Consider the following 25,264-nt stretch of genomic DNA (forward strand, 5'->3'; position numbering starts at 1 on the left):
TTTATGGCACTGCCTTACGTCTAGCTGAGAGGGTCAAAATTTTAATAAGGTGCTCATAGAATATAATAGTTTGAAGTAGGCAAAAAAAATATACCAGGACAGACAGTTTAATTGGTAATATAATTACTGAAATGTTTAGCCAATCAGTATTAATTACGGTTTAATTAAATATAAACTCAACAATGTAAACGAACGAGCAAACAGAACAGGAATCAGCTAAAATCAAACACGAGTTAATACTTTACAGTAAATAAATTTATCTACGGTACATCAACGCTGCATTGTCGGTGCGCTGTGAAAACATTATCAGATAATTGGCTTTGCAGGCAACTGTCGCGTTCCAATGCACATTTGTGATATGTGATATGCCTATTTATACTGAATTCGTTATATATCTAAATGCGGGTAGTTTCATAACTGATAACTATTGATATTTCTGTCCAAATACCTAAATGCTGTAAATTCTAACCCTGCTAACAGATAGCGCTAAAAACTATGATCTAAGAATGTAAATTAGGAAAGAAAGAAGATGCAAGATTTAATATAATATGGAGGAAGAAGGAGAAAGTACAATAAAATTAAAATACAAGGCAGAGGGACCGAGAGGCCTACAAAAACATAGTCATTAAATAAAAAAAAAACAGATGGCGCTTGTTGATAAAAGTCTAGCGTAAGGTAAAATAAAATAAGATTATGCCGTGATTCTGGGAGTGGGTATCACCGTCCGACAAGCGAAACTTAGGACGTTAGCTCACAAATCAGAAAGACGACCTCGTTAAAATAATTGGAAGACCCTAGATGCAAGTCGCTTCTTAAATGGACGTTTTGGAAAAATACTGGGCGATCTATGTCCAACAGTGGACGTCCAATGTCTGAAACAATGATGATGAATGCAATATGATATCGTGCCTTGAATCCCGACTCTCAGACACCTATATGGTTATGTATTCCGTGGTACGTGCGGGTTTAAATAAACCGCTGTATATGCACATGTTATTTCATCATTTCGAGATTAAGGAATAGAAAATTTATAGATAGAGAGGCTTCTCTATCCTAAATTAAATAAAACACTGTTGTGTGAAGTAAACCACATATGTATTCCATACGGGACCCCATTGTACAATGCATGTATAGAAGTTAAATATCCATTAATACAAAGGATTAACACGGTGAATAAAATTATGATGGTTTCCAGTCGCGGTGTGTATGAGTGAATTTATGTGGAGATGTTTGTCAACCCATGTTCTGTTGCACTTTGGGATATATTTGAAGTCCGTCGTCTAAAAACAAGTCGATTATTTTGTCTTTGTTTAAAGGGTCTCGTCGGTCGTGACTTGCAGGTTTGCAATTGGACTATAATGTGTGTAGCTAAAAGAATTGCACGTTCCAAGTGGCAGTAGACGAGGTACAGACTGACTCGTTTTCGAGTATCGACCATAATCCTATAAACGAGATGAGGCGACGTTCCCCACTAGGTGGATCTACCGTTTATCATGACCATTTTGGAACAGGATCACGTGTCTGTCGCTCTACTTACTGGCAATACGTCAAAAAAATAAAGCATTCATTTAGGATAGAATATAGCGGTTATCATGATCTACTTGAGTGTAGTCTAATCAAGTAATAATATTGTGTATGACTCGCGACTTTATAAAAAATATAACTTCAGTTAAAGAATAATGCATACTTTTTTTAATCCTTTTCGGCGAAGATTTGACCTCTGTCTCGCCTGATGGTAAGCGATGATAAGGTCTACGATGGTACATAATTGTCTAGGAGAAACCTATTCACTGTTATTTTGACTCCTAAGTTACAGTTGTCTGGAAACAGCGATCCCGGTAAGTTGTTAAAAAATTTTCTACAAAAATTTCATTCTTCTATGAAATATATTACATTTATTTGACAATCGCATATGCCTTCGAAATTTCCAAACGTGCCTTGTAACAACGTCAAAAGTATCCAAAAGCCTGGCGTTTAAAGATTCTAGGCTTTTAAAGCGAAGTCTAAGTGCATTTCTGTGTTCTTTCAATATTTCGAATATACGATTTCCGATATTAAACAGAATCTGAGTTAAGAAATAATTATATTTGAGAAATTTGAAAGACGTCGACAAATATAGATGAAGGGAAAACTTTGCTATGTTGTTATTCGTAGTTTTAATTTAATTCTTATCCTTTACAGTGATTACTTGAGTAGATCAATACATACTTAGCAATAAAAATATTAATGATTTGTTTGGGAAGCCTATCGTGATATAAATTAAGAACTCCACCTGTTAAAGTTTTCTGGTTTTTGAGAAAAAATATTACATTATCAATTAATTCACTAAAATAATTATAGTATTGATCAGCAGTAAAGACAGGTACTATCTTACATAATTCACATTTAGTATATTAATTATTGTATATAGCATTGCCACAGGTCATAAACAAATTTTACATAGTATGGGAGCAGTGTCCCCTGCGTACCATAATATCATACTTTGATCGCCAACCCGCCTGTCAGGTATGGCGATATCCCCCATAGATATATTTGGGGGAGGCCTATGCCTTGCAGAGGTCATATATGGGCTAAAGCGATTACGGCGACGCTTCATCATTATTCACTTAGGATCACTTGTACGTCATATGAAAAATTCCAGAAGCGCCCAATAATAGATAAACTAAAATCGAAATGGACTAATCTATAATGAAATCCTACAACTTGAAATACAAATGAATGTTAAAAATGAAGGCTTCGGCAATAGCTTCTAGATCTAACAAAAGTTCACAACAAATGCAGTAAGGATTTTTTGTGTTCAATTTCTCAATAATTCTCAATGCATTAGTTAGAGGATTTAATTCCAGGCCTGTTTCACATAACGAATGACTTACATCTTGGTAGGACTTTATTATTAGTTTCTGTGTATTTCTTATTTCTTTATTTCACTCTGTTTCTTATTGTCCTTAATTCGCCAATAATATTACTATATAAAACTATATTTTTGTATAGGGATATAGTTTTAGTATACCGATACAAGCTTGCAGTGCCCGCAATAAAGCTTCATAATGTCTTACTTATTCGTAGGTCAACGTATGCGATTTTATAACAAGCTTCAAAACGACATGGTAAATTTATCTTTTAGTAAATCTCAATAAATTTATTGAGCACATGCTCTGCCAAAAGGCATATTACTCTATTCCAGAGTATGTTCACGAAACAGGTGTTTAAAAATTAATTTGTCTAATATTAAGAAAAACTATTTTTTTGCTAATACAATCATGAAAAAAAATTTAACACTAATTATACCAACACTTACTAGGCACTTATTTCTACCATAGCGAGTCAAATGACCCGATTTTACATTTTCTACTTGAATGTATGAAATATAGTTATTAGGAATTTTATTTAGATATTTAAATTTATTATAGGTAAACAAAATAGTATATTGACCATTTTTATTATAAATGCAAAAAAAAAATTAACTGAGTTAAAAATGGATCATTTGACCCGTTATGGTATGTTTAGTGTTAAACACCTTTGTGTTTCTTATTAGTTCTTTTCAGTAGGAGGCGCGTTGCGAATTAACTTAAATTTAATTTTAAGTCGACGATTATAGGTGATTGAAATGATCTTATGTAATAAAACTATTTTGACTTTAACTAAAAGTTATAAAGGGAATTTGAATGTCCTGTCAATTCGTGTTTGGTACACCCTATCCAAAAATCAATAGAATAAAATAACTCTTTTTTTTTCAAAGAACTTTATAATAATTAATTTGAAAAATCTTTTCATAAATTCGGGTTTCCAAATTCGGGTATTAAAATTAATTAATGTTTGTTATATATCCCTGTAGACTCTATACTGCCATAAGTCCTTGGCCTATCGTATCAATATAGAAAAAAAAAATAATTACATTTTTCAAAATGATCGCTTTATGTATGATTGGATATTTCTAAGAAAAAAAAACTATAAAGTAAAGGTGAATGTATAGCTGACTTGTCAGCAAAAAGCTTTAAAGCTTTCTTTTACATCTGTAATCACACTGTACGTGAACCTTAATTATATAAAAGCATGTATGTTCAATTAGTAAATTATCAACATTATATTTAAATATCATAAGACTCCGAAATTATATCTCGTCCGTATGTCTGGTTAGAAAAGCGTATCTAAAAACGTGAACATATCGATGTCCCTTCCAGATTGAATTATCAAAAAAAAAAATACACAAAACTGGAAAGGACAGCAAAAAAGGGATTAGAATGTGAACGCGCCCAGAGGCGACTGTCTAGCAAAGAAGATAAAACGAACCGTATCAAGATGGGTATTGTCTGTTTCACTCATTGAAACATCGACTTTAATTCTTAAACGTTACGTCTTCATTTTGAACGACGCCGTATTCATCTGGCAGGTCGATAGCTTAAATTACACGTATGAATATCCGACGCGGTTCTCTGCCGGTATCCGTGCGTTAGTCCGTAAATGGGATCCGATATATCAATACGGATAAATGAAGTCGAATTGTTCGTCTACGGGACTCGAATTTTACAGCGATGAGCTTTTTGTTTATAACGCAATCGCACGTAAATATTTATTCATACGTTAATGATATGTATCCCACAACATATTCATACCAATATCGCGGTAGAATATTTAGTAATGTAGTTGGCACCGCCTAATTAGGTAGACAACCTATTTATTTGCCTAAATTGCCCCTAATTACTTAGAAAATTTATTTATTTCCGTAAATTACTACTAATTAGGTACACATCTTTTTTATATGGGTTAATTTCCCCTTATAAAGTAGACATCTTATTCATTTGCAAAAATTGCCCCTAATTAGGTAGATAATTTACTAGTATTCATTAATTACCTCTAATAAGGTAGACATCTTGTTCATTTACATATGTGTGTTATTTATGTAGGTTAATAGCCATATTATTTATTTGACAAATTACTCCTAGTACGGTAGAGGACTTACTTATTTGCTTTAATTACCCCTAATTAGGTAGACATCTTATTGATATCCGTAAATTATTTCTATTTAGGTAGCCATGATATTAATTTGCGTAAATTTTGGCCTATTAGGTGTACTTGTTATTTATTTATTAGCCGAATTAAGCTATGGATTATTTATAACATAATATTTCACACGTATCACATATTTAATATACATACTTAACGTATATATATTTTACAACAAATGTATTTTTTAGAAATTTAAGAAACATTTCTATGTATGGTTCTGCAGTTAGATCTCCATTACTATGGAAAAGAATAACAATTCATCTTCAGTAAAAAGATAATCGTGTTACTCATCTAACCCACGTTTAAACTACGATTAATATGTTTCGACTTAAAAAAAAAAAAAAAACAGTAAATATTATTCGTTTAGCTATAAATTTTTCCTTTATAGAATGTTATTGGATTTTTAATTACTGTTATTCGAAGAAAACCACTGAATATATTTTATAATAAATGTATTTGTAAGGACATTTTATTCATGTCAAAGAGACAAATATCACAGACTATAAACAACTACTGTAATGCAGATAAAATTATTTTTTATGTCACAGAAGAATCAAGAAAAAAATATCGATACATTATAAAAATGTTTGTATAGGATGATTGATAGGTAAAGGCTTTGAAAAGGTGAATGTACAGTTCATTTGTCAGCAAAAATCTTTTACACCTATTTCTAATCAATCTTTATAAATTATTCACTCTAAAATATTTTTTTTCTATTGTAATGAAATAGAACAATAACTTCTGGTAGCACAAAATCTAAAGGTCAAAATAAAAAAAAAATTAATACGTCATTTATTAATTTTAAAACTATAGATTTTTGGATAGTGTGTACCATACATTAATTGACTACAATTGAAGAATTGCAGTTAATAAGAGGTTTCCTCTCATTTTTCAATATATCTCTAAAAATATGGCTTGGAGAAATTTAGTATGAACATTTGTTATAGGGAATATAAGTTTTTACGTCGCAAAATCGTTAGGTTTCTAGACTATTCGTTTAAGCTAGTGTAATAGTTTTAACAAACTATGTAACGAAGTATTTTTGGGGCGCACAAGATCAACATTGGGTTCATATGCATGCAAAGCGGGTCGTCTCCATTCGCTTCATATATCACCTGCAGACGCCTCTTGAATAACAAATGTCTGGGAATTATTGGCACATCGCTTACCCGTCCAGGCAAGTTCCGGCCGGTGCCTGCTATTTTGTTAGGAGAAGGATAATAAGGCACATATTGCTTATATAACTACGTACCATACGCCTGTAGATCTATCAAAATCTATGGAAAAAATTTATATTTTTTTAACAATAAGATACAAAATAGTACATAGACTCTATTTGCAAATGCCTACTTACAACAGATAGCACTAGAATCAGTAAAGTGGAGGGGTGTGGAATGGACTGCTCAATGATTTTTTTTATATATCGTTAAAATAATGAAACAAAAACAATAAAAGTATTGTTTGTAAACGGTTTTATTTAGTTCGATCCGTACGGAATTTGTTTGGGTCAAAATTAGAAATTGAAATTTAAGTACCTTCCCGTTGTCAGATTGATCTGAAATTTGGTACACTCATTTAATTTAGATGACAATACAATATAATAAAATCAATAACATTATAAATCTAAGATGGCCGCCGATACAATATGGCGGATTACATATTTTTCCTTAACCCCCTCAATATTGGTATCAAATGAAAGGGCTACATTAGTAAAACACGAAGATTATGTCAAAATTTAAAATTCAAGATGGACGCCGTTCCAATATGGCGGACTAGGTACATATTTTTCCAACCGTTTAACTTAAAAGTTTTTCTACAATAACAACCACAAAGTAATTTAAAACATCTATACCTAGAAATCAAACATTTGACTTCAATCAATATCATAAATAGATATGTTAGAATGTATTCACCAAAAATAATATGTTTCATGAAAATTTACAATAGTGTTGCGGTGTAGTAAACATGAAACTTGTATGCGATTCAGCACATAGACGTCTAATATCGAACTGCGATCGCCAATCCTCCTTCCAAATGTGGCGATTATGGTATATGCCCATATAGATTTATTTAAGAGAGGCCTATGACTTGCAGGGAAACTGCTACGTGATGTAACAACGAGGATGACTTTATATATTATTATGTGTATTGTAATATTTACTGACATCTGATTTATGATCATTTCTTGTACTTTTTCTTCTTCAACTTTTATTCTTTCATAAATATACTCGACTAATATGTGCATGAACGAAATCTTATATGTAATAAAACCGTTGATTGTACTTATTTAGTCTATTTTATATACAATTTATTTCATTTTCTAAAGTTTTAATTAACTATAAAAAAATTAATTAAATTATTTTAACATCTTTACGTTTCGTAACTGATTGTTCATAAATAATGTCTATGTGTAAGTTACAATGTCTGCTCATACAAATGTCAGGCGTGGTTAGAAATAGAGATACAGTTCACACGACAGGTTTTGGCGACGTCGTGTCGGGTTATGGATGCATTCTGCGAGCACCGGAAGAACGTGTTGATTGCTTGTAATGTTTGATAGAGTGTACAGCTTCTAATTTATAACGAAAAATATTTTATTAGGTTAGAGCGTACAAGAGAGAAAAGAAAGAACATTTCAACTTGTGAACATATATTTTATTTTTAGTTATCGTATAAAACTTGTATAACGAATCAGTGGTTGTTCAGAGGTAAAGGACTGAGACTTAAGAAGTTAAGTCACGGATTCGATTCCCGGAATATAAACATAAGTAATTCACACTTTGCGCTTTGGTTAAAACTGCTGCCCAAAGGATGGGCAGCAGTTTCAACTGCGTACGTAATACCACAATGTTCGAAAGGCTTACAAAGAAAGGAGACCATAAAAAGAGGTATTGTCTCTAAGCTATCTTGTAATAAGCTCAAGTTCATAAAGCAAATGTTTTTAAAGAATCTCATTACAGTGTTAATTTTTTTAATTAATAAAAAACCTGGAATGTAATTGTTCTGCTACTGTGTTAATATACTGTAAAAGGTGGCGCAAAAGTAATGTCATAATGTAAACGTGACTTAATTTTTGCAAATGATGCCAAATGTCACTTGTTCTTTTATATTTATGATGTAAATATAAAGAGAATTAGTTTTAAATAAGAATAATATGTCTGTCGGAGTATATCACTACTTTTACACCATTTAATATATGTGACCACAAAAAAAAAACTCGTGGAGTCGTTTGTGGGCCCTACTAAAGTCAGGGCAAGTTTGAAATGCCTGTTGCTTTATTATAGTTTCCATCAAGTCTTATTATTAAAGGATTCTCCTCATGTTATTACGGTAAATTATTCTATGTATATAATATTTTAAATATGTACACAATGTTTTTAATCAATATACCGTTCAAGATAGAAGTGTCAAAGTCATAAAAAAAATTCAAAATAAATTTCAGTTACAAAAATTTCACCCGTTTATGTGTTTACGAATCGATGTTCAAAAATAAAAGCTTGCCATTGCTCCGAGCGCTCGCTTCCGGTTCCGGCTACTTTGTATTCAGTTGGGGGCGCTGAAACAATAAAACGTATGGGATAGTAACCTACGACCCGACGCGTCGCTGTAAACATTTTAGCTTAAACCGATTCGCGGTTGGCCCGGCTTACGTTTTGAATACCAAAGAGCTTTTAAAGTTTACTTAAACAGTGAAATACGAGATTCGTTTACGGCGTTGTCTGAGATTCGGACGTAAAACTTGATACTGGTGATGATAACAAAAATTATAATTAACTGCTTAAAAAAATACTCTGCACAAGCCTGATTAATTGAGTGAAATCGGTTGAAATAATATTATGGAATTGTATGCAGCATAAATTTCTCAAGTGTCACAGGTAGACGCGACCTACATAGACCTCCCACTAAGTGGACCGAAAATGAATGTGGACAACGTAAAACCGATTACCGTAGCGACCTGTGGGGGAGATCTGAGTCATGGCGTGGGTATCTATCGGCTTATATGTCGATAATGATACAGCGTGGGATATTACGGTATTATAGACATTTGATGCTTTTTAAAAAATAGTAAATTGGAAAAAAAAATGATTAAATTTGTCTCTGCATTAAGTAAATACTGATCGGATCACTAGGTGCTCATAAATTTCGAATAGTTTTTTTTATGGCTCCATTTTCTTTTTTGGGGCACCCGTTTAACATCTATCACGGGTGAACATGGTCTTTATTTACATTTTTTTTCCAAGAAACGTTGGAAGCGTCTTTCTACATTGACAATGATGTCGAAGGTAGTTTTAATATGTGTTTCTAGCTTTATTTCAGCCTTGGGTGATCCACAGATACCTTATTCTGTAGATTTTAAATAGGACCTGTGGAAAGTGACCTATATCTAGCTTTTTCCGAAGACTTCATAAGGTCGTCTATTCATCTTCTACGCTGGGTTTACCAGTCCATGGCCTCGAATTCGGAACCTTTTTAAGGTTCAAGAGGTCTTTTTTCTATGCGCAGTACTCCCACTTCACTTGTTAATCCGCTGGTCCATGTTGGTAATTTTTGTCTATGGATGTCCTCGTCTTTTATTAGATCTCGTAGAAATTCCTCGGGCGTAACTCTCTCCATGGATCATTTAACGACTGTAAATTTGAAAATGAAGCCCAAAATGAGAGACCACATTTCAGTGTCTTAAGCTATCACTGGTCGTAGACTATCTAATGTAATTATTGTACCTCCGGCGGTATTCCACAGAGGCGCTTCCACTTTAATATTTAGTTGACTGATGCGTGACACGTGGGGTTAGCTTTCTAACAGAAACTCTAAAAGAAACTCGCAGGACGACAAAGCAAAGAAAACAATTTATTAACACTTTAAATACATGCTAACCAATTTACACAACAACTAATTTAAACACAAACTAAAACTATTTATTAAAAACTAACTCAACTATGTTACGAGGTCGATCAATATGCCACCGTATCTGGGAGAGAATGCGTTTGAATATGGTACACAGGTTTCTGTTCTACCCAAGTTGATTACTCAGGCCTGGTGGCGCTGGCAGGAGAAATCACCATCTGGTAATTTTGTCGAATCTCCCGAGATGCAGGACTCGGAACGCGGGGTGGGGTTCCGCATAGCGCAAAACTAGCCGACCGTAACAGTGATAATTAAAAATATGTAAATAAAATTTTCAATTTTCTTTACAAGTTAAATCCTAAGCATAGAGAACGTTGTCGTTATATTCTGTTAGTTTTATTTCAGCTATTTACAGCTACTACTTTTCACAGGATATGTTATATATAACTAGCTGATCACGCAAACGTTGCTTTGCAAAAAAAAAATAAAGTTTTTAATTAACTAATAAAAAACTTGGGTTTGAAAAATTAGGGTTGTATGTATATTTGTATGCTGTATCATAAAAAAATAAAAACAAAAAATTTTGTATAAAAAACAGAATAAAAAATTTAGGGGTGGACCACCCTTATCACTTAGGGATATGAAAAATAGATAGTAGCCGATTCTCAGACCTACTGAATACGCATATAAAATTTGGTAAAAATCGGTCGAGCCGTTTCACAGGAGTTCAAATTCGAACACCGTGACACGAGAATTTTATATATTAGATTTTGTATTAGATATGTATATTAAATGATATATTTTCCAATCGATTATAAATATGATGTATCAAATTTGGACAAACTAATAAATTCAGTTAAATCACTTCGAGCCAAATTAACTAACTCGAAATGTTCGGTTCGCATAGTTTAGAATTAGGGATACCCGCATCCGATCCAACATTTATGCATCTACCCTCACTATAAATTACAAATCGCGCACCGATTCTCTATTACCCGCGGCCTGGATTTGCGGTCTAGGCCGACGCAGCTATCTACAATTTCGATAATTATCCCTAATCACTGGTAATTTATTCGCGGTACCACTACATACTACTTCAACGAAAACTATTCGAAACTGCATCTCATTTTAACATTGATCTTTTGTTTTCATGTTTACATGTATAATTTTGAATTATTGATTATTATAGTTAAAATATATATCTATATTTGTCTCGATATTCACTGAAAATAGTATATAGAGTGACATGTTATAAGCGTAAAACATATAAACAGGTAAATATATATCTCATTTGCTGTCAAAAATGTATGTTACACTATATCAAACATAATGATAATATAGTAGCTATTTCAAAATTTAGATTAATATACATTATATATATGTAGACTTTTTACTGCCAGATATTATTGGCCTGTAGCATTAAAAAAAATACATTTTTCAATGATAATACACATCACACATTTATATAGCTTGAGAGCGGTTGTTGACTAACGAGAAACACATTCTTAAAGTTTTTTATACATTTAATCGAGCACACTGTATATGCGTTATGGATTATATCTTAAAGTCTTGTATTTAGACTAGATGGTCGTATTTATTTATATTTTTTTTGATAGAAAAAATTAAATTTTCTTTAATTTTTACACACTAAAGCATGCACACCTAGCCATACAGTGCGTACCGAATGTTATTTAACCCGTACATTACGAGATAATCGGTACAATAAATACCGAAGCGTAATCTGAATGCGCAATCAATAACGAGTACGTACCGATTAATTGAAATTTTAGTGCGATCCATTTCAATAATATTAGACCTGACTGGCAACGATAAGCCTGCTTAACACACGCGACCCGGAACTGCCGGAACGTACTGCGTTAGTTTTAATTAAAATTTAATTTAAATTAAATTAATTTATACCACCCTGTTAATTATTATTTTAGTATTTGAAATTAATAGTCATGTTGCTAAGGCCTGTCAACGATTTATTAATTTAATTTTTCACTAACAATCATCAGGCCATATAACCTCCTGGGGTCAAGATTTGGGAAAGGAGACCAGAGATGTACAAACGCAGCGCAAAGCAACCGTTCACAAGGTGGGCAGATGTCTTTGTTAGGTTCGCAAGAAGACACTGGATGCAGGCTGCTTGCATCTGGATGTATTCTTAACCTAAGAGAGAAATCTGAAACCTGGATGGGATCTTTTTTTTATTAATTCTTATTCATATCACTAGTGTTTTTTTTGCAATATTTATTTTTCGCTTAAACTAAACGCAGACAGTTGGGAGAGGGTTGTCGCTATTTGATACGGATCTTTCTTCTCCCAGCTGCGAGGAATGACAGCGTATTATAATTTTTTTTAATTTTTCTTACAAATATAGGGTAAATACATCTAAAATTTATATATATTAACAATACAATTTGGAATACTCAATTACATATTAGTTGCTTCATTATTTTATTTCAAGTCGCTGCCCAAGCGCTACAGGCCGTTAAATGCCTTGAGATTTAGGACAATGTGCCGGGCCAACTCATCAAAAGATTCCGCTGTAGATTTTTTCTTGAGAAGGTTCGGTAAGCTGAACGGAGGTATATTAAGGTTTTCACGTAAGGTCACGTGGTTACGTCTTTTGGATGCGAAATCCGAAAAACGGAGCAGTGTCTGAGTAAGTGATCAGGTCGTCGATGGGGAAGTCTAGCAGTGAAAATCCTGCGGCTGAAATTGTGATCATTAAAAGTAGCCAAAGCTAAATAATGCCAGAAGGGAAACTAGATACTATCTAGTTTCCCTTCTGGCATTATTTAAAGGACATACACATTGGGATCGTAGAGGACTTTTATTAGGCGATCGTAAGTTGCAGATTCGATTTCCGGGAAACAATCTCATATGATTTACAATTTGTGTGTTAATCAAATTGGATTTCAAATGCACATATACATGTTTCTTTATTATTATTTCCTAGGTAAGCGCAATCCAAGTTAGTTTGATGTTTTTATTTTTATTGTATTACAACGTATTTATTATAATAATATATTCTATGTACATATATATGGATATGTATGTTTGTTTGTATGTAAATTTTGTACACGTTAACTACCTTTTATTTTTACATCTAATGTTTGCACACTATGGTTGTCTGGAATAAATTTCCACGTGTGATAACATCGCTAATTACATTTGTTCTTTATTATTATGAAAGTGTTATGTATTTGAAGCATGTGAAATAAAGAATATTAAAATAAATTGAAATACTATTTGAAAGTACAAAGAGCTTATGAGATAGTGCATAAGATTATTAGATGTGCATAAGGCCTTTAGAGACTACGAAAAGAGATTATAAAAGTATTTTTTAAAGTCTCATAAGTATATTATCAGCGCTGTATGCATAATGCTTCCGTGGACCAAAATTTATTGGCTCATTTCACAGGCTCCGGTGTTTAATTGAACATAGAGTAATGAACAATGAATCCGCTCTTAATTGCACCACGTAGACTGTTATATCTTTTACGAAGCATGTTAGCCTCACTTGGTTAATGCGAAATATATTTTACATGGATTAATGGTTATGTTAAACTTGTGCATATGTCTCGTAACAATGCGAAGGCTTTTAAGGTTGTTAAATAGTTTCATCGGTAGCATGTACCACAATAAAATAGTACTATTTAAAATAGAATTTTTTTTCTTCTTTTCAGCTAATGGACGGACACTGCAAGGTATAGCCGTCTCTCAAATATTACCACATGACCAGTATTTAATGGAATCGGGCGTTACTTCGCGGAAGTCCATCCTAAGTAAGAAAAGGACCAATATTTAGCCACTTCCGCTCATGCAGTGGTAGTCCTGCAATAAAGTGCACCGCCCGCCAGCCTGCTGATAAATGCGTATGCGGCAAACAGTGCGAATCACACAACCGACACCGCCAAATTACTCAACACGTGTTTCACCACCTCCACGGGGCATCTTCAAGAGTTATGTTACACCGATTAGTGCAAACAAACACGGACTGAGCTCACTCTGCACTTTATTGCACGACTACCACTGTATGTGCGGAAGTGGCTAAATATTGGTCCTTTTCTTACACATGACCAGTCTTACGCTGTCGGCTTCCAGCGATATCCTGTAACCTTTACTATGTCGTCAGTCCAACAAGTAAGGAGCCTACCCATGCCGCGTCTACCGACTCCTGATCGCCACTAGAAACCTTTCGACCCCAAAGGCCATCAGTTGCACGAGTAATATCCTTTTCCTACTTCCTTTCCCACTTCAGACGAGGGATTCTTTCGAATAGAAGAACTAAATGATGGTAAAAATGTAGACGGTCACGTTTATATGTAACTTTTGTTATACCGAGACTGCTGTACCGCGCCACAGTAGCACGGTAAAGACTCATCACACCTTGAGATTTATTTCTAATTATTTATTATAAATATTTAAATCGGTGTTTCCCGACGTGGAACCCACGCCCCACAGGAGGCCAAATTGATTGTTAATTTAAGCCTTTTGCTTTAATATGAAAATACATATGTTATGTGAGGGGTATAAAAATGTGTAAACCACGACTCTCTATACGGTAAAGGAGTGTAGTAACAAAGGCTTTCTATTCGATAAAAGTAGCAAGTAGGCAGGTTTTTGTACATAGTAATGATAGAAGGATAATTTGTTTATAAAAAAGATTATTTTAAAATAGACTAAAACACGCAACACCATTTTATTTCACCCCAGCTTCTGTCGGAACAATCAGTGGAGACGGAACTCCACGTAATTATTGAAGTTATTGTTAAAATACTATAAAATAAATAAAACCACTATCAAGAGAGGCTGATAAATGTCTTGTGTATTGTATTCATTTCAATATACGTATATAAATATAAATCTGTATGCAGACTTATAAATATCACTAATTACTAAAAGGACACTCGGTGTTTGGCACTAATCGGTGTAACATAACTCCTGAAGATGCCCCGTGGAGGGGTGAAACACATGTTTAGTGGTTTAACGGTGACAGTTGTGTAATTCGCATTGTTTGCCGCATACGAATTTATCAGCGGGCTGGCGGGCGGTGCACTTTGTTGCACGACTACCACTGCATGTGCGGAAGTGGCTAAATATTGGTCCTTTTCTTAAAAGGAAAATTGATTAGAAATCCTATATATATATCTCTATAACTGTACATAGTTTAGATGTAATAAGTACTTACCATCCAACATCTCCTTCCCGTTGAAGTACCAGACGACTTTAGGCTGTGGTTTTCCTTCGCTGACTATGCAGCTAACATTGATTCTGGTCCTCTCCAACAGTGGACCAAAGATGGCGCCGTCGGCAAGCACCTGCCCATCAGATGTCCTGACTTCCACCGACTTCGGTTTTACTGCGAACAAAAATACAATACTTTTAGCAAGATTACAGGTAAATATTTAAAATGTGAAAACTAGACGCATGAAGTTCCTCTAATTCAAAATAGATGTCGCTAATCGTATTTTACTACACAGAAGCATTACTGGAGTTTATTCCGTCAGCTTTTGTATGAAGTGGTTGCAATGTTAGCAACCGAACCAAGCAAAAGTTCGGTTCTTCGAGTAACAGTGTAAACCCAGGTTCCCAATCGGGGGCGCTTGCGCCAGGTCACTCTATGCAACAACTGCCTATGCAATCTAAGATCTCAGCGGCTTTCCAATTTGGTATTACAGTACAATCTACTAAGTAGAGTGTTTCGATCTGAGCCAAGGCTTTCGATAGAGCCTTCGAGCTTCGTTATCTATAAAATAAATTAAATGATAGTGCTATCTGCACCTTCGTATTGTCTAGATAAAAAAAAAAATTGGTAGTGTTCACGTGAGAACATTCCGTATTACTTACTATTGTAATCACAATACTTTTAAGATTTAAATTAATTTTGTGAGTTCAAGTTTAAATATTTATATCATAGCCATCAGTTATGTAGTCTCTATATATATAATATACATCACGTCGCTCATATCTGGCTTTTATTTTCCTAGGAATAATTAACGCGTATACCTTCAAAGAATTACCTACCTAAATTTGTGGTTCATTTTAAATGTTTTCCACAATGAATGAAAATGACACTTACTTTCGGAACCTAATATATTAACCACATTTTTATTGGTTTTTCATTTTGTAGATCTGTCGATGACCAACGGAACATCGATTACCCACCCCTTAACCGGAGCCTTCGGTCTAAACAAGCTTATACTTGTTTAAGTCTCACTAACTTTACTCATTATTTTTCATATCACGTAGCAAATATTAAACGCAGATCGAACACGTAATAATGAGTACGGTAGCACTAATTAATAAGAAGGCAGGATGAATGTCGAACGGAATAATGAGACAAATGAAATAGTACACGGTAACGACCTCTCGCTCTGAGTTTTCCGATGACATTATTTTTCTATAAACATGACTGTACTAATGAACTTAAAAGCTCCGCGAAGCCCCCGTCATTATTTGCCTCATTCATGTGTATAGTCATGTTCAAAAGTGTTTTAAGGCTATATATTGTTTACTACGTATTTAAATGCAACATGCCTCAATGCTTTAAAATGAACTATATTTTCATAAAACAAAAATTTATAATAAAAATAAAAATTTTAAGTTAAAAATGTCTCTAATTGTATTAATTCAGCAAACTGTGGTTTAGGAACAAAAATTAGAGAATGAGAGTGAGGCATAGGAGACGACTTGTTTGTGAAAAAAACACAAAGATTGTGAAGGACAGAAGAAATTTGTATATTTATATTTTGGAGGATAAAGAAGAAAGTGGAGAAATAATAAATATATATATATATATAGAGAGAGAGAGAGAGAGAGAGTACTGCCGAAGGGTCATGGAAGAGATCATTAAGAGGAACAAGGAGGTGAAAAGACTAAAGTGCATAAGACTTATTATTATTATATACTTAAATCTGTGATAAATGTAGTGTGAAGATAGAAAAGTAAAAATTAAATTTTGAAGGAAAGTTAACGTAAAAAAAAGCAAACAATAAAATAAAAATAAAGCGGAACAGAACAAAATGTGAAACTTTATTCTGGTGGAAAGACAACGAAAGTGAGATAGTGAATGAAAGGATTAGGAAAAACATTAAAAGAAAGTAAGTGTTTGTAAATAATGAAAAATGAATAAATAAATGACATTGAATAATAAAAAGATGAGAACGCAAATAATATGATGAAAAAAACATATTTCGTAAAAATAGTCCCTCTGTATCCAAGACAGGGGAAGTACGATGGGCCCCCTAGAAGAGGGGTCATTTGATAACAAAAAAAAAACAATATGTGCTTCAAGAATCACTATGTAAAATTTATGTTCGGGATTTCTCGATGAAAACACTTGAATAAATAGATCCGTAGACGAACGAAATCATTGGCAAGCTGACAGTTGCTCCAAGAGTAACTATGTAAAAATTTGTTCGGGATTTCTTGATGAAAACAAATTAGGAATAAATTGATCCGTAGACGAACGAAAGGAACCGCCAAAGCCTAGAGGGCTAGCAATTTAGAGTGGTTATTAACAAGCCATTTAGAGCGCGGAATAGGTAACCGCTGGGATATTAAGATAAAGTCCCATGAATACCATGAATCAGCAAGAGAAGTGTATGATTTATATGACAACTTGCACATACGATCTTGGTTAGGTCGCTCGAATACACCAGACACAGGCAGACTCCAATCAAGTTTTTGTAGATATTTCTTGGGTGGCCAGTTTTTTAATTGTTAAGTAAGTTTGCAACTAATTTATTAACCAATTAATTCGTTATTTTTGCTGCAACTCACTTTCGTGATGAAGTAAATAAAAAAAGAATATTTAATACAGAAAAAAAAATTCTATTTCGTAGAATTATGAGGTTCCTAATATTATTGTAACCCTTGAACGAATATAAACAAATTATTATGAAACGAACAAACAATTAAGTCGCCGTTCTTTTATATCTATACATTATGTTTTCTATATATCTTCTTTTTAACTAGAACTAATGAAGCAGTATATTATAGTATAACTCTTGTACATTTTAATACAATATCTTATTTAGTTGATCGGGTTTTTTTTAAATAGCATGGTTATAAAAAAATATTAAACATAAATACAAAATAATATTTAAACACTTTTGTGCGCGAGTACACTTCCTGACGTGCCAATCACGTTCATTGCGATCTCATACTTAATGACGTTACCTGATTTTATCAACGAATATTGGACTTCAAAATTATGATTTTACACTTCATTTTTATGATGAAATTTTAAAATTTTGGGTATTATTTTTACATAATAATAGTATTTAACACGTTCACTGCAGCTTGAGGTCGATTCAGCCTCATGGTAAACTTTGCACTGGTGCGGCGCGTAAAACTCGTGTTTTCTTTCTAGTGCGGCGGCTGTTTACACTCAACCATATGAGGTATGACAAAGACAAATATAGCTTTCTTTATCTCTGCGAAGTATTGACTCAATATTGTAAAAAAATATTGATGAACATGAGGCAGAAAAGGCCTCAACCGCACTACTAGGAAGTTCAGCTTGAGGCTGATTCGACCTCAGCCGCACCAGCTGAAAGTTCTTCAAAATTGGGCCCGCAGTGAACGTGTTAATATAACATTAAAAGTATTTTATTGCAACCGATAACCGTTGGGATCCAAAAATATTCAAGTGGCAAAGACGAGCCGGTAGATACAGTAGAGGGATAAATAACGGGTAGTAAACGTGTACATGTAGACAAAACATACATATGTAACTTTTATTTAAATAAATATTTATGTATAGTCTATTTTATTTTCATATTTTTTTGTCACATAGTTCATTTTTTTTCTTATACGTTGACACACATATACGAGTATAACAAGAAAAATCTATGCCAATACATCCTAAAGTTGTCTGTAAAACATCACGGAATATGACCACAAATTATATTTCTGTATTGTTATTATAATGTTACTACGTTATATTTATATGTTACTTATATGTACGTCAAGGTTCGTATATAGCCATATGACGATCGATCGATATATGGATACCATATAACAACTAACATTTATGCTGTGTAATACTTTTAGTAACACCACGACTTAGAGGAATAAGTAAAGGGTACTTAATGTGTACATGTAAATAAAAGATCAATATATACAAACATATATACTTATAAATATATATTTAACATATATACTATAGTAGAATTATAGCTATCTGTACATTGATACGAAACAAAATTGAATTACGAGTGATCGTTTCGTATCTGACCCTTGTTACGTTCTTAATAACTCAGAACTGGTAATAAACTGTCAGATTTCATTCCATTATGACAGCTCATAGTTTGTTTTCCGACATTTATAATTGACGCTGTTTCTTTTCCGTTGTTTTTTTTCACGAATTACACTAAATGAAACCTCCGTGCGTTTTGAATTATTTACCAGGGTCTAAAAATTTTTAATTCATCAAGCAAACGACGTGTATCTTTCTGGACATAGGCTTATTCTGTAGATTTGCAATGGAAACGAAATGTAAGGTTAAAAGTGACTTCCACCTAGCATCTCCCAAGGAACTTAAGCAGGTCGTGTTCCTAGACTAAGCTAGCCAATTTTGATGTAAGGTTTTGTAGTTAATGTGTAGCTACTCTGCTATATAGCAGAAAAATGTTTTGGTCTAGGTAGACAGATGACTTTGTTGTCATCTTCGGAAGACGATATATGTATTTAGCTTCTATCCGGTGTTATAAAAAATATACATGTATAACATATATTCAGTAATGAACACGACAAAGTATCACGATACGGTTCAAAATCTGTGTAAATCTGTATAAATAGAAATATTTATAATTAGTTTAATTGTATGTGAATAATAAACTAATGTATACATGATAACAGCGGAAGAAATTAATTCCGGTTGTAACATTCATCAACGCCTTTGCAACCCAAAACAAACAATCAAAACCGCCGCTATCACAAACAGGGCCCCTCATAAACGCGCCTCGACTGACAGCCCTCCGTGACGTCATGCGCCAATTTCGCGCCATCCCTTAGAGACACACTGTCAAATGGTACTGTGGCTAAAAGCTCATATTTCCAAGCGGATTTGATTATAAAAATGATATTACTGGCAATCAGGCAAATAAAAAAAAGAGAGATTTCTGACAGTTAAAATTCAATTCAATTGAAAATATCTTTATTCGAGTATGCATTTACATGCGCTTTTAATTGCTTTTTAAAATAAAGTTTACTAATTTTTTTAACGTGTACATTGTAACATTAATCATGTAAATAAGCCAAAAAAAGTTCTTCACTTTTATCACTATACAAGGTAATTAAATATAGATATAAATGCGTTGAGGTTGTAAATTTAATGTCAAATATTATATGGTACACCCTGTTCAAAAATCAATGGTATCAGAAATATTAAATAACTATTTACATAGTACGAAGAAGCAATTTCGACATTCGTTTGAATGCAGATTTTTTTATCGGCAGAAGTTATTATTCTGTCGAATTCTAGTAGAAAAAATAAATGAAAGCAACTTATTTCAAAGTGTTCACTTAGAATATATATAATAAAATCAGAAAGTAGAAAATATCAATATGCGAAATGAAGTAAATAAATAAATGAATCAACATTGTAAAAGTAGATCCAGAAAACAGCAAACGATAAGAGGCTAAGTATGGTAGGTAAAGAAATGGATGAAAACGGAATATAATGTGACGGATGAAAGAAGAATAATTTAAAGATATTAAGAATAACGTAGAAAAAGTGAAATTAAAAGAAAAATTATGTAAATAAATGATTAAGCAAAAGTGTTCCTGTGAACTTAAGAAATGGGTTGTATGAGAGATCTCCAATAGCGAGGGCCATTAAAATAAAGATTGCTTTATACTGGTTGATTGAAAATAGGTGTAGTGGCTTTGAAATTTTTTGCTGAAAAATGAGTTATATATTCAACTATGTATAGCGTTTACAGATATAACCAGTCATCCTGTATGCGTTGGATAACTTAATATTAGGGAATGATACAAGATAAGTTGCATGATACAGTACTGTAGCCACTCAGTACAATAAAAGGTAGCGACATAAAGTAATACCCACGCCGATACACTTGTTTACCAGTGCGAAGTTACGGAAAACTTTCACAAAAAGCCTTTGTGTTCACCGGAACGCTGTAGAGCGGGTACACATTTAAAAGTTTCAGAGTAAATCACTCAGAAAACCGATTCTCAGACAGCTCGATGCATTTCCTATTTCTATAAAATCTTTAGCGAACTTTTTTACAGTTGCTATCGAAATTCACTTCCATAGTTTCGCATTGACGTATTTTTTTACGAATTTATAATATTTGCTTACGTCATCGTTTTAATAGAAACCCACTGCAAGGCATAATCCTCCCCCAAAGATATCTTGTTCGTGAAACTTGTTTGTGAACAGTGACAAGTGAAATAATCCTATGTAATTGACGAATAAAGTTTAAATTTTATAACATTGTATCGTAGCATTCAAACCCGCGAGCTACAATCGTGTCTCATTTTCCTAGATTCGAGCACAGCAGATTTATCGTTATACATCGAAACTTATGCATATTCAAATTCAAAATATCTTTACTAAAGTTGGAATTTACATGCGCTTATGAATCGTCGATTATTTTAACACTATAAGTAGTACGATACTGCCAGTTCGGAACGATGATCAGTTGAATAGAGCTGTCCAGAAACTCAAGAGTTGCTATTTAAAATGAAATTTAACAAGTTTTCATATTTCAATAGCGGTGACCATAAAAAAGTATTCCATACAAGTTTGTTTCGACAGACATTATGTTGTTATTTACCTAGCCTTCTCTATAGATTTATTTTATTCCTATAAAAGGAAACAGGCTGTATCTGTCTTCCCAGGACCTTAACAAGGTCGTCTTCAAACCTAATAAGTGGATCGCCGGACCTTACTGGAGTATTGTAGGTCGATCATAGGAGAGTGTATAAATAGGAACAAGCAGGTAGGATAAATAAATAAAATAAATCTGTATACAACTGTGATATAGTACTAAGAATTTTAAAATTCAATGAGAGAAGGCGACGAAAGTGAGGTGAGGTATGAATGAAACAGATAATAAAAAGGAATTAAATATTATATGGGGAAAAGAAGAAAGAATAATTCACATTATGATGAAAGAAAGACGAGGATGTAAATAATAGAGTTCTGTGAAGAAATTATTATGGTTATAATATTTCTTTATACCCAAGACAGACAGTACGAGACGCCCTCCAAAAACGGGGGCCATAAAAAAACTTATTAGTGTATATCCTAAGCTGCGATTGCCGATCCATTATCATCATTCTAGTTCCTTAAGACGTCAGCGGCCATCTGTCCTGCACGTTACGAAGCCTATCCACCGCTAATTAAACTTACCAATTTGATTATTTCTTTCGTGTACTGATTTTGTCATGATTTATTCGGTTTTGTAAAGAAATCTCGAATAACATGTCTCTCCATCGTTCTATGACAACTACGGTATCTTTTTAATCCATAAATAAATAATGTATATTTTTAGTAATTATTCATTTTAAGCTTTAGCTTCGCTTTCAGTATAATGTTTATTACATAAATACAGAGATTTAACAGTGTGAACTGTTTAAACAAAATATATTTCGATGAAATAAAAATAATTACGTATCAACATTAATCCTCACGGCTGCTATATTAGCCCCAGATTAAGCTATATCGACAGGTAAATATAATTGATAGCACAAAAAATATAACCGGTGCTATATTTCTATAGCTCTGTTATGCACATAAGCTCCCACATCGAACACTGTTAGTGTAAACATACGCGATCTGACAACATTCGAACGATAATCCGCCAAATTGGCGGAAATGATGCTAGCTTTGATAACTAACGTTTAACGCGCTTCAACAAATACCGTTATTAATAGCGCATCGAACACCGCATGCTAATTTTAATTGATAACAAAATATATTGAATTTGTCGAATGTCTTTCAAATATACGGTTTGTATGTACAGAATAATTGGATATAAATTTAAAAGTTTTGTAATCCTGAATATATATTTCCGAAAGTCAATAGTTTCTGAAATAAAAAATAGCGTAATGATAATAAAGTGAAAAAAAATTGTTTTCAAAATTCATACAGCTATATTGTAATAAGAATTATTGTTTACTATATGTCTTATGTATATCTGCAGTCTATACTGCCAGAAGTTATTGGCCTATCGGATTCAGACAAAAAAAATAATGTAATATATTTTAGAGCATTCACTTTTTATTAGGATCTATATTCCACAAATTAACCTCTTTTTGTTAAGTAAGAAAAGGACCAACACAGACCAGGCCAAACACAGAGTCTCTGTGTTTGACACTAATCGGTATAACATAATTCCTGAAGATGCCCCGTGGAGAGGTGAAACACGTGTTGAGTGATTTAACGGTGGAAGTTGTGTAATTCGCATTGTTTGCCGCATACGCATTTATCAGCGGGTTGGCGGGCAGTGCTCTTTGTTGCATGACTACCACTGCATGTGCGCAAGTTGCTAAATATTGGTCCGTTTCTTACTTAGGATGGACTTCCCCAAGGTAACGCCTGATTCCATTAAAAACCTATTTTTTATTTTTACAACTACGTTTAACATGTCCGAAAAAAAAATTGTTTTCCTCACGTTTTTACACGTTAGTGTTTAAATCTTTTAAACTTAAATCGTAAACTAATTCAAACTGAGTTTAAGTCATAACTAATTGTTATGATTATTTTTTTTAATTCATCGGTGTTTTGTTTTTATCACTTTATGCATGATGATAGGAAGTAGATATTAAATATTTAAATCTTTTTGCTGACAAATGAACTTTCACCCACATAAATCTTTTCACTTATAACCAATCGCCCTGTGTATTCTCGATAAACGCATGCTTTGTTTTAGCGCGACGCATAACAAACAAAAGTAGCCGACATAGTACAGTGAATCAGGAGGCTACATAGTGAGCAGAATAAATGACCGCTGGGTCCTATAAAGTTCCTCGTCTGTAGTTTTTACCTTTAAGACACACAGTACGGCGTAAGAAGTACTGCATAAGAAACCCAAAAAGCCAGCTGAAGGCAGCTTCTAACCTATCGTGATTGAAATATATGGAGGTGGGGAATAGTAATGACGATGTAAATATAAATTAAGATAAATGTAGAGTATGTCAAAACTCAGCAGCGGCGAACAGTATCGACAACTCATAGATGTTACCCATAGAGTTTTAATAGGACCAGTTGCAAGCGGCCTGCATGCAGGTTTTGGACAACCTTAACAAGGCAGTCTGCCTTATTGATTGTCGGTCTGTGGTACTATGGAATAATCTAGGGGATCACAAATAGTTTATTTATGCATATTAAATTTCATTTAAACTTTTATCTATTACTATCCACTTAGAATCACGCTATGAGATGAATCTTATATAATCGTATTCCTCGACTTACTCGAATACGTCACTATTAGGGTTCTAAACTTAACGTGAAAAAGTTTTTTTATTTTTTATTTTGTAATCACTTTTCGATATATCCTTATTGCAGCGGTTAGACATATAAATAAATAAACACATAAATAATAAATTTTGTCTACCATCAAATTGAGCTCCTCCCACAATGGCGTTCTTCAGTTTAAAATACGAAGCCTGCTATCGCGTTCTGATTTGAGAAGAGCCAACAACAAACCCCGATGTTAATATTTTTTCTCTATTAATTTATGACATAAAAATCCAATTTTACTGTAATTTTAAATGTAATTAAATAATCAAATTAGTTTTAATTGGAAAAAAGAAGATAGAATCGTTTTATAAAAAGATTGTATAAATAATTAAAAAAAAAAACTATTTAATTCCGATAACTTATTTCGTAAACGATCTCATATCTATAAACAGCGCGCCTCATAAACGTCTGACAGCTGACGTCACCACTGTCAGTTTTCGCGCCAATTTCGCGGGTGGGTTTCGGTGACAGCAGCTGTCACGGCGTATTTGCGACACGCACTCCGTATTCCTGACACTTTGTAACAATACGAAGCTTATACGTTTAGTACGGTTTATTTATATAAATTTAATATTTTTTACGTAAATTCTTTTTACGGTTTTATGAAGTTTACCATATATACCTTTATACAGTAAACAAATAATGTTAAAAAATAGGATAGTCGCCATTTCAGCCGTAACAAGTCTACACACTCATCCAATTTTTAATTGTCAGCTCAGACAGAATATGGATAGGTTATATTTTATATCGAACCAAACAGATAGCCGCTGGAGCCTTAAGTTTCTAGGGTGAAGAAGGTTCGCTAATAAAGTCAACAGATCACCTTAAAAAATTGTCGGACGACGTTGAACGGAGGTCGTTACCATCCAGTTCTATTGGAAATCTCCGGGGGAAGCATATGCC

The 25,264-nt window shown here is 33.3% G+C and overlaps 1 protein-coding gene across 1 annotated transcript in view; it reads right to left on the reverse strand.

The window, feature by feature from the left end:
* Nucleotides 1-25,264, reverse strand: part of nrm (neuromusculin) — a 694,689-nt gene that overhangs the window by 138,226 nt on the left and 531,199 nt on the right. Inside the window, exon 5 of the mRNA XM_068768211.1 lies at nt 15,053-15,223. Coding sequence (XP_068624312.1) covers nt 15,053-15,223 — 171 coding nt within the window. The remainder of the gene's footprint in view (nt 1-15,052; nt 15,224-25,264) is intronic.

The sequence above is a fragment of the Battus philenor genome, unplaced genomic scaffold (assembly GCF_028537555.1).
Source record: "Battus philenor isolate CCGP_79_NKW_IND1 unplaced genomic scaffold, ilBatPhil1.0.hap1 SCAF_25, whole genome shotgun sequence".
Classification (NCBI taxonomy): domain Eukaryota; kingdom Metazoa; phylum Arthropoda; class Insecta; order Lepidoptera; family Papilionidae; genus Battus; species Battus philenor.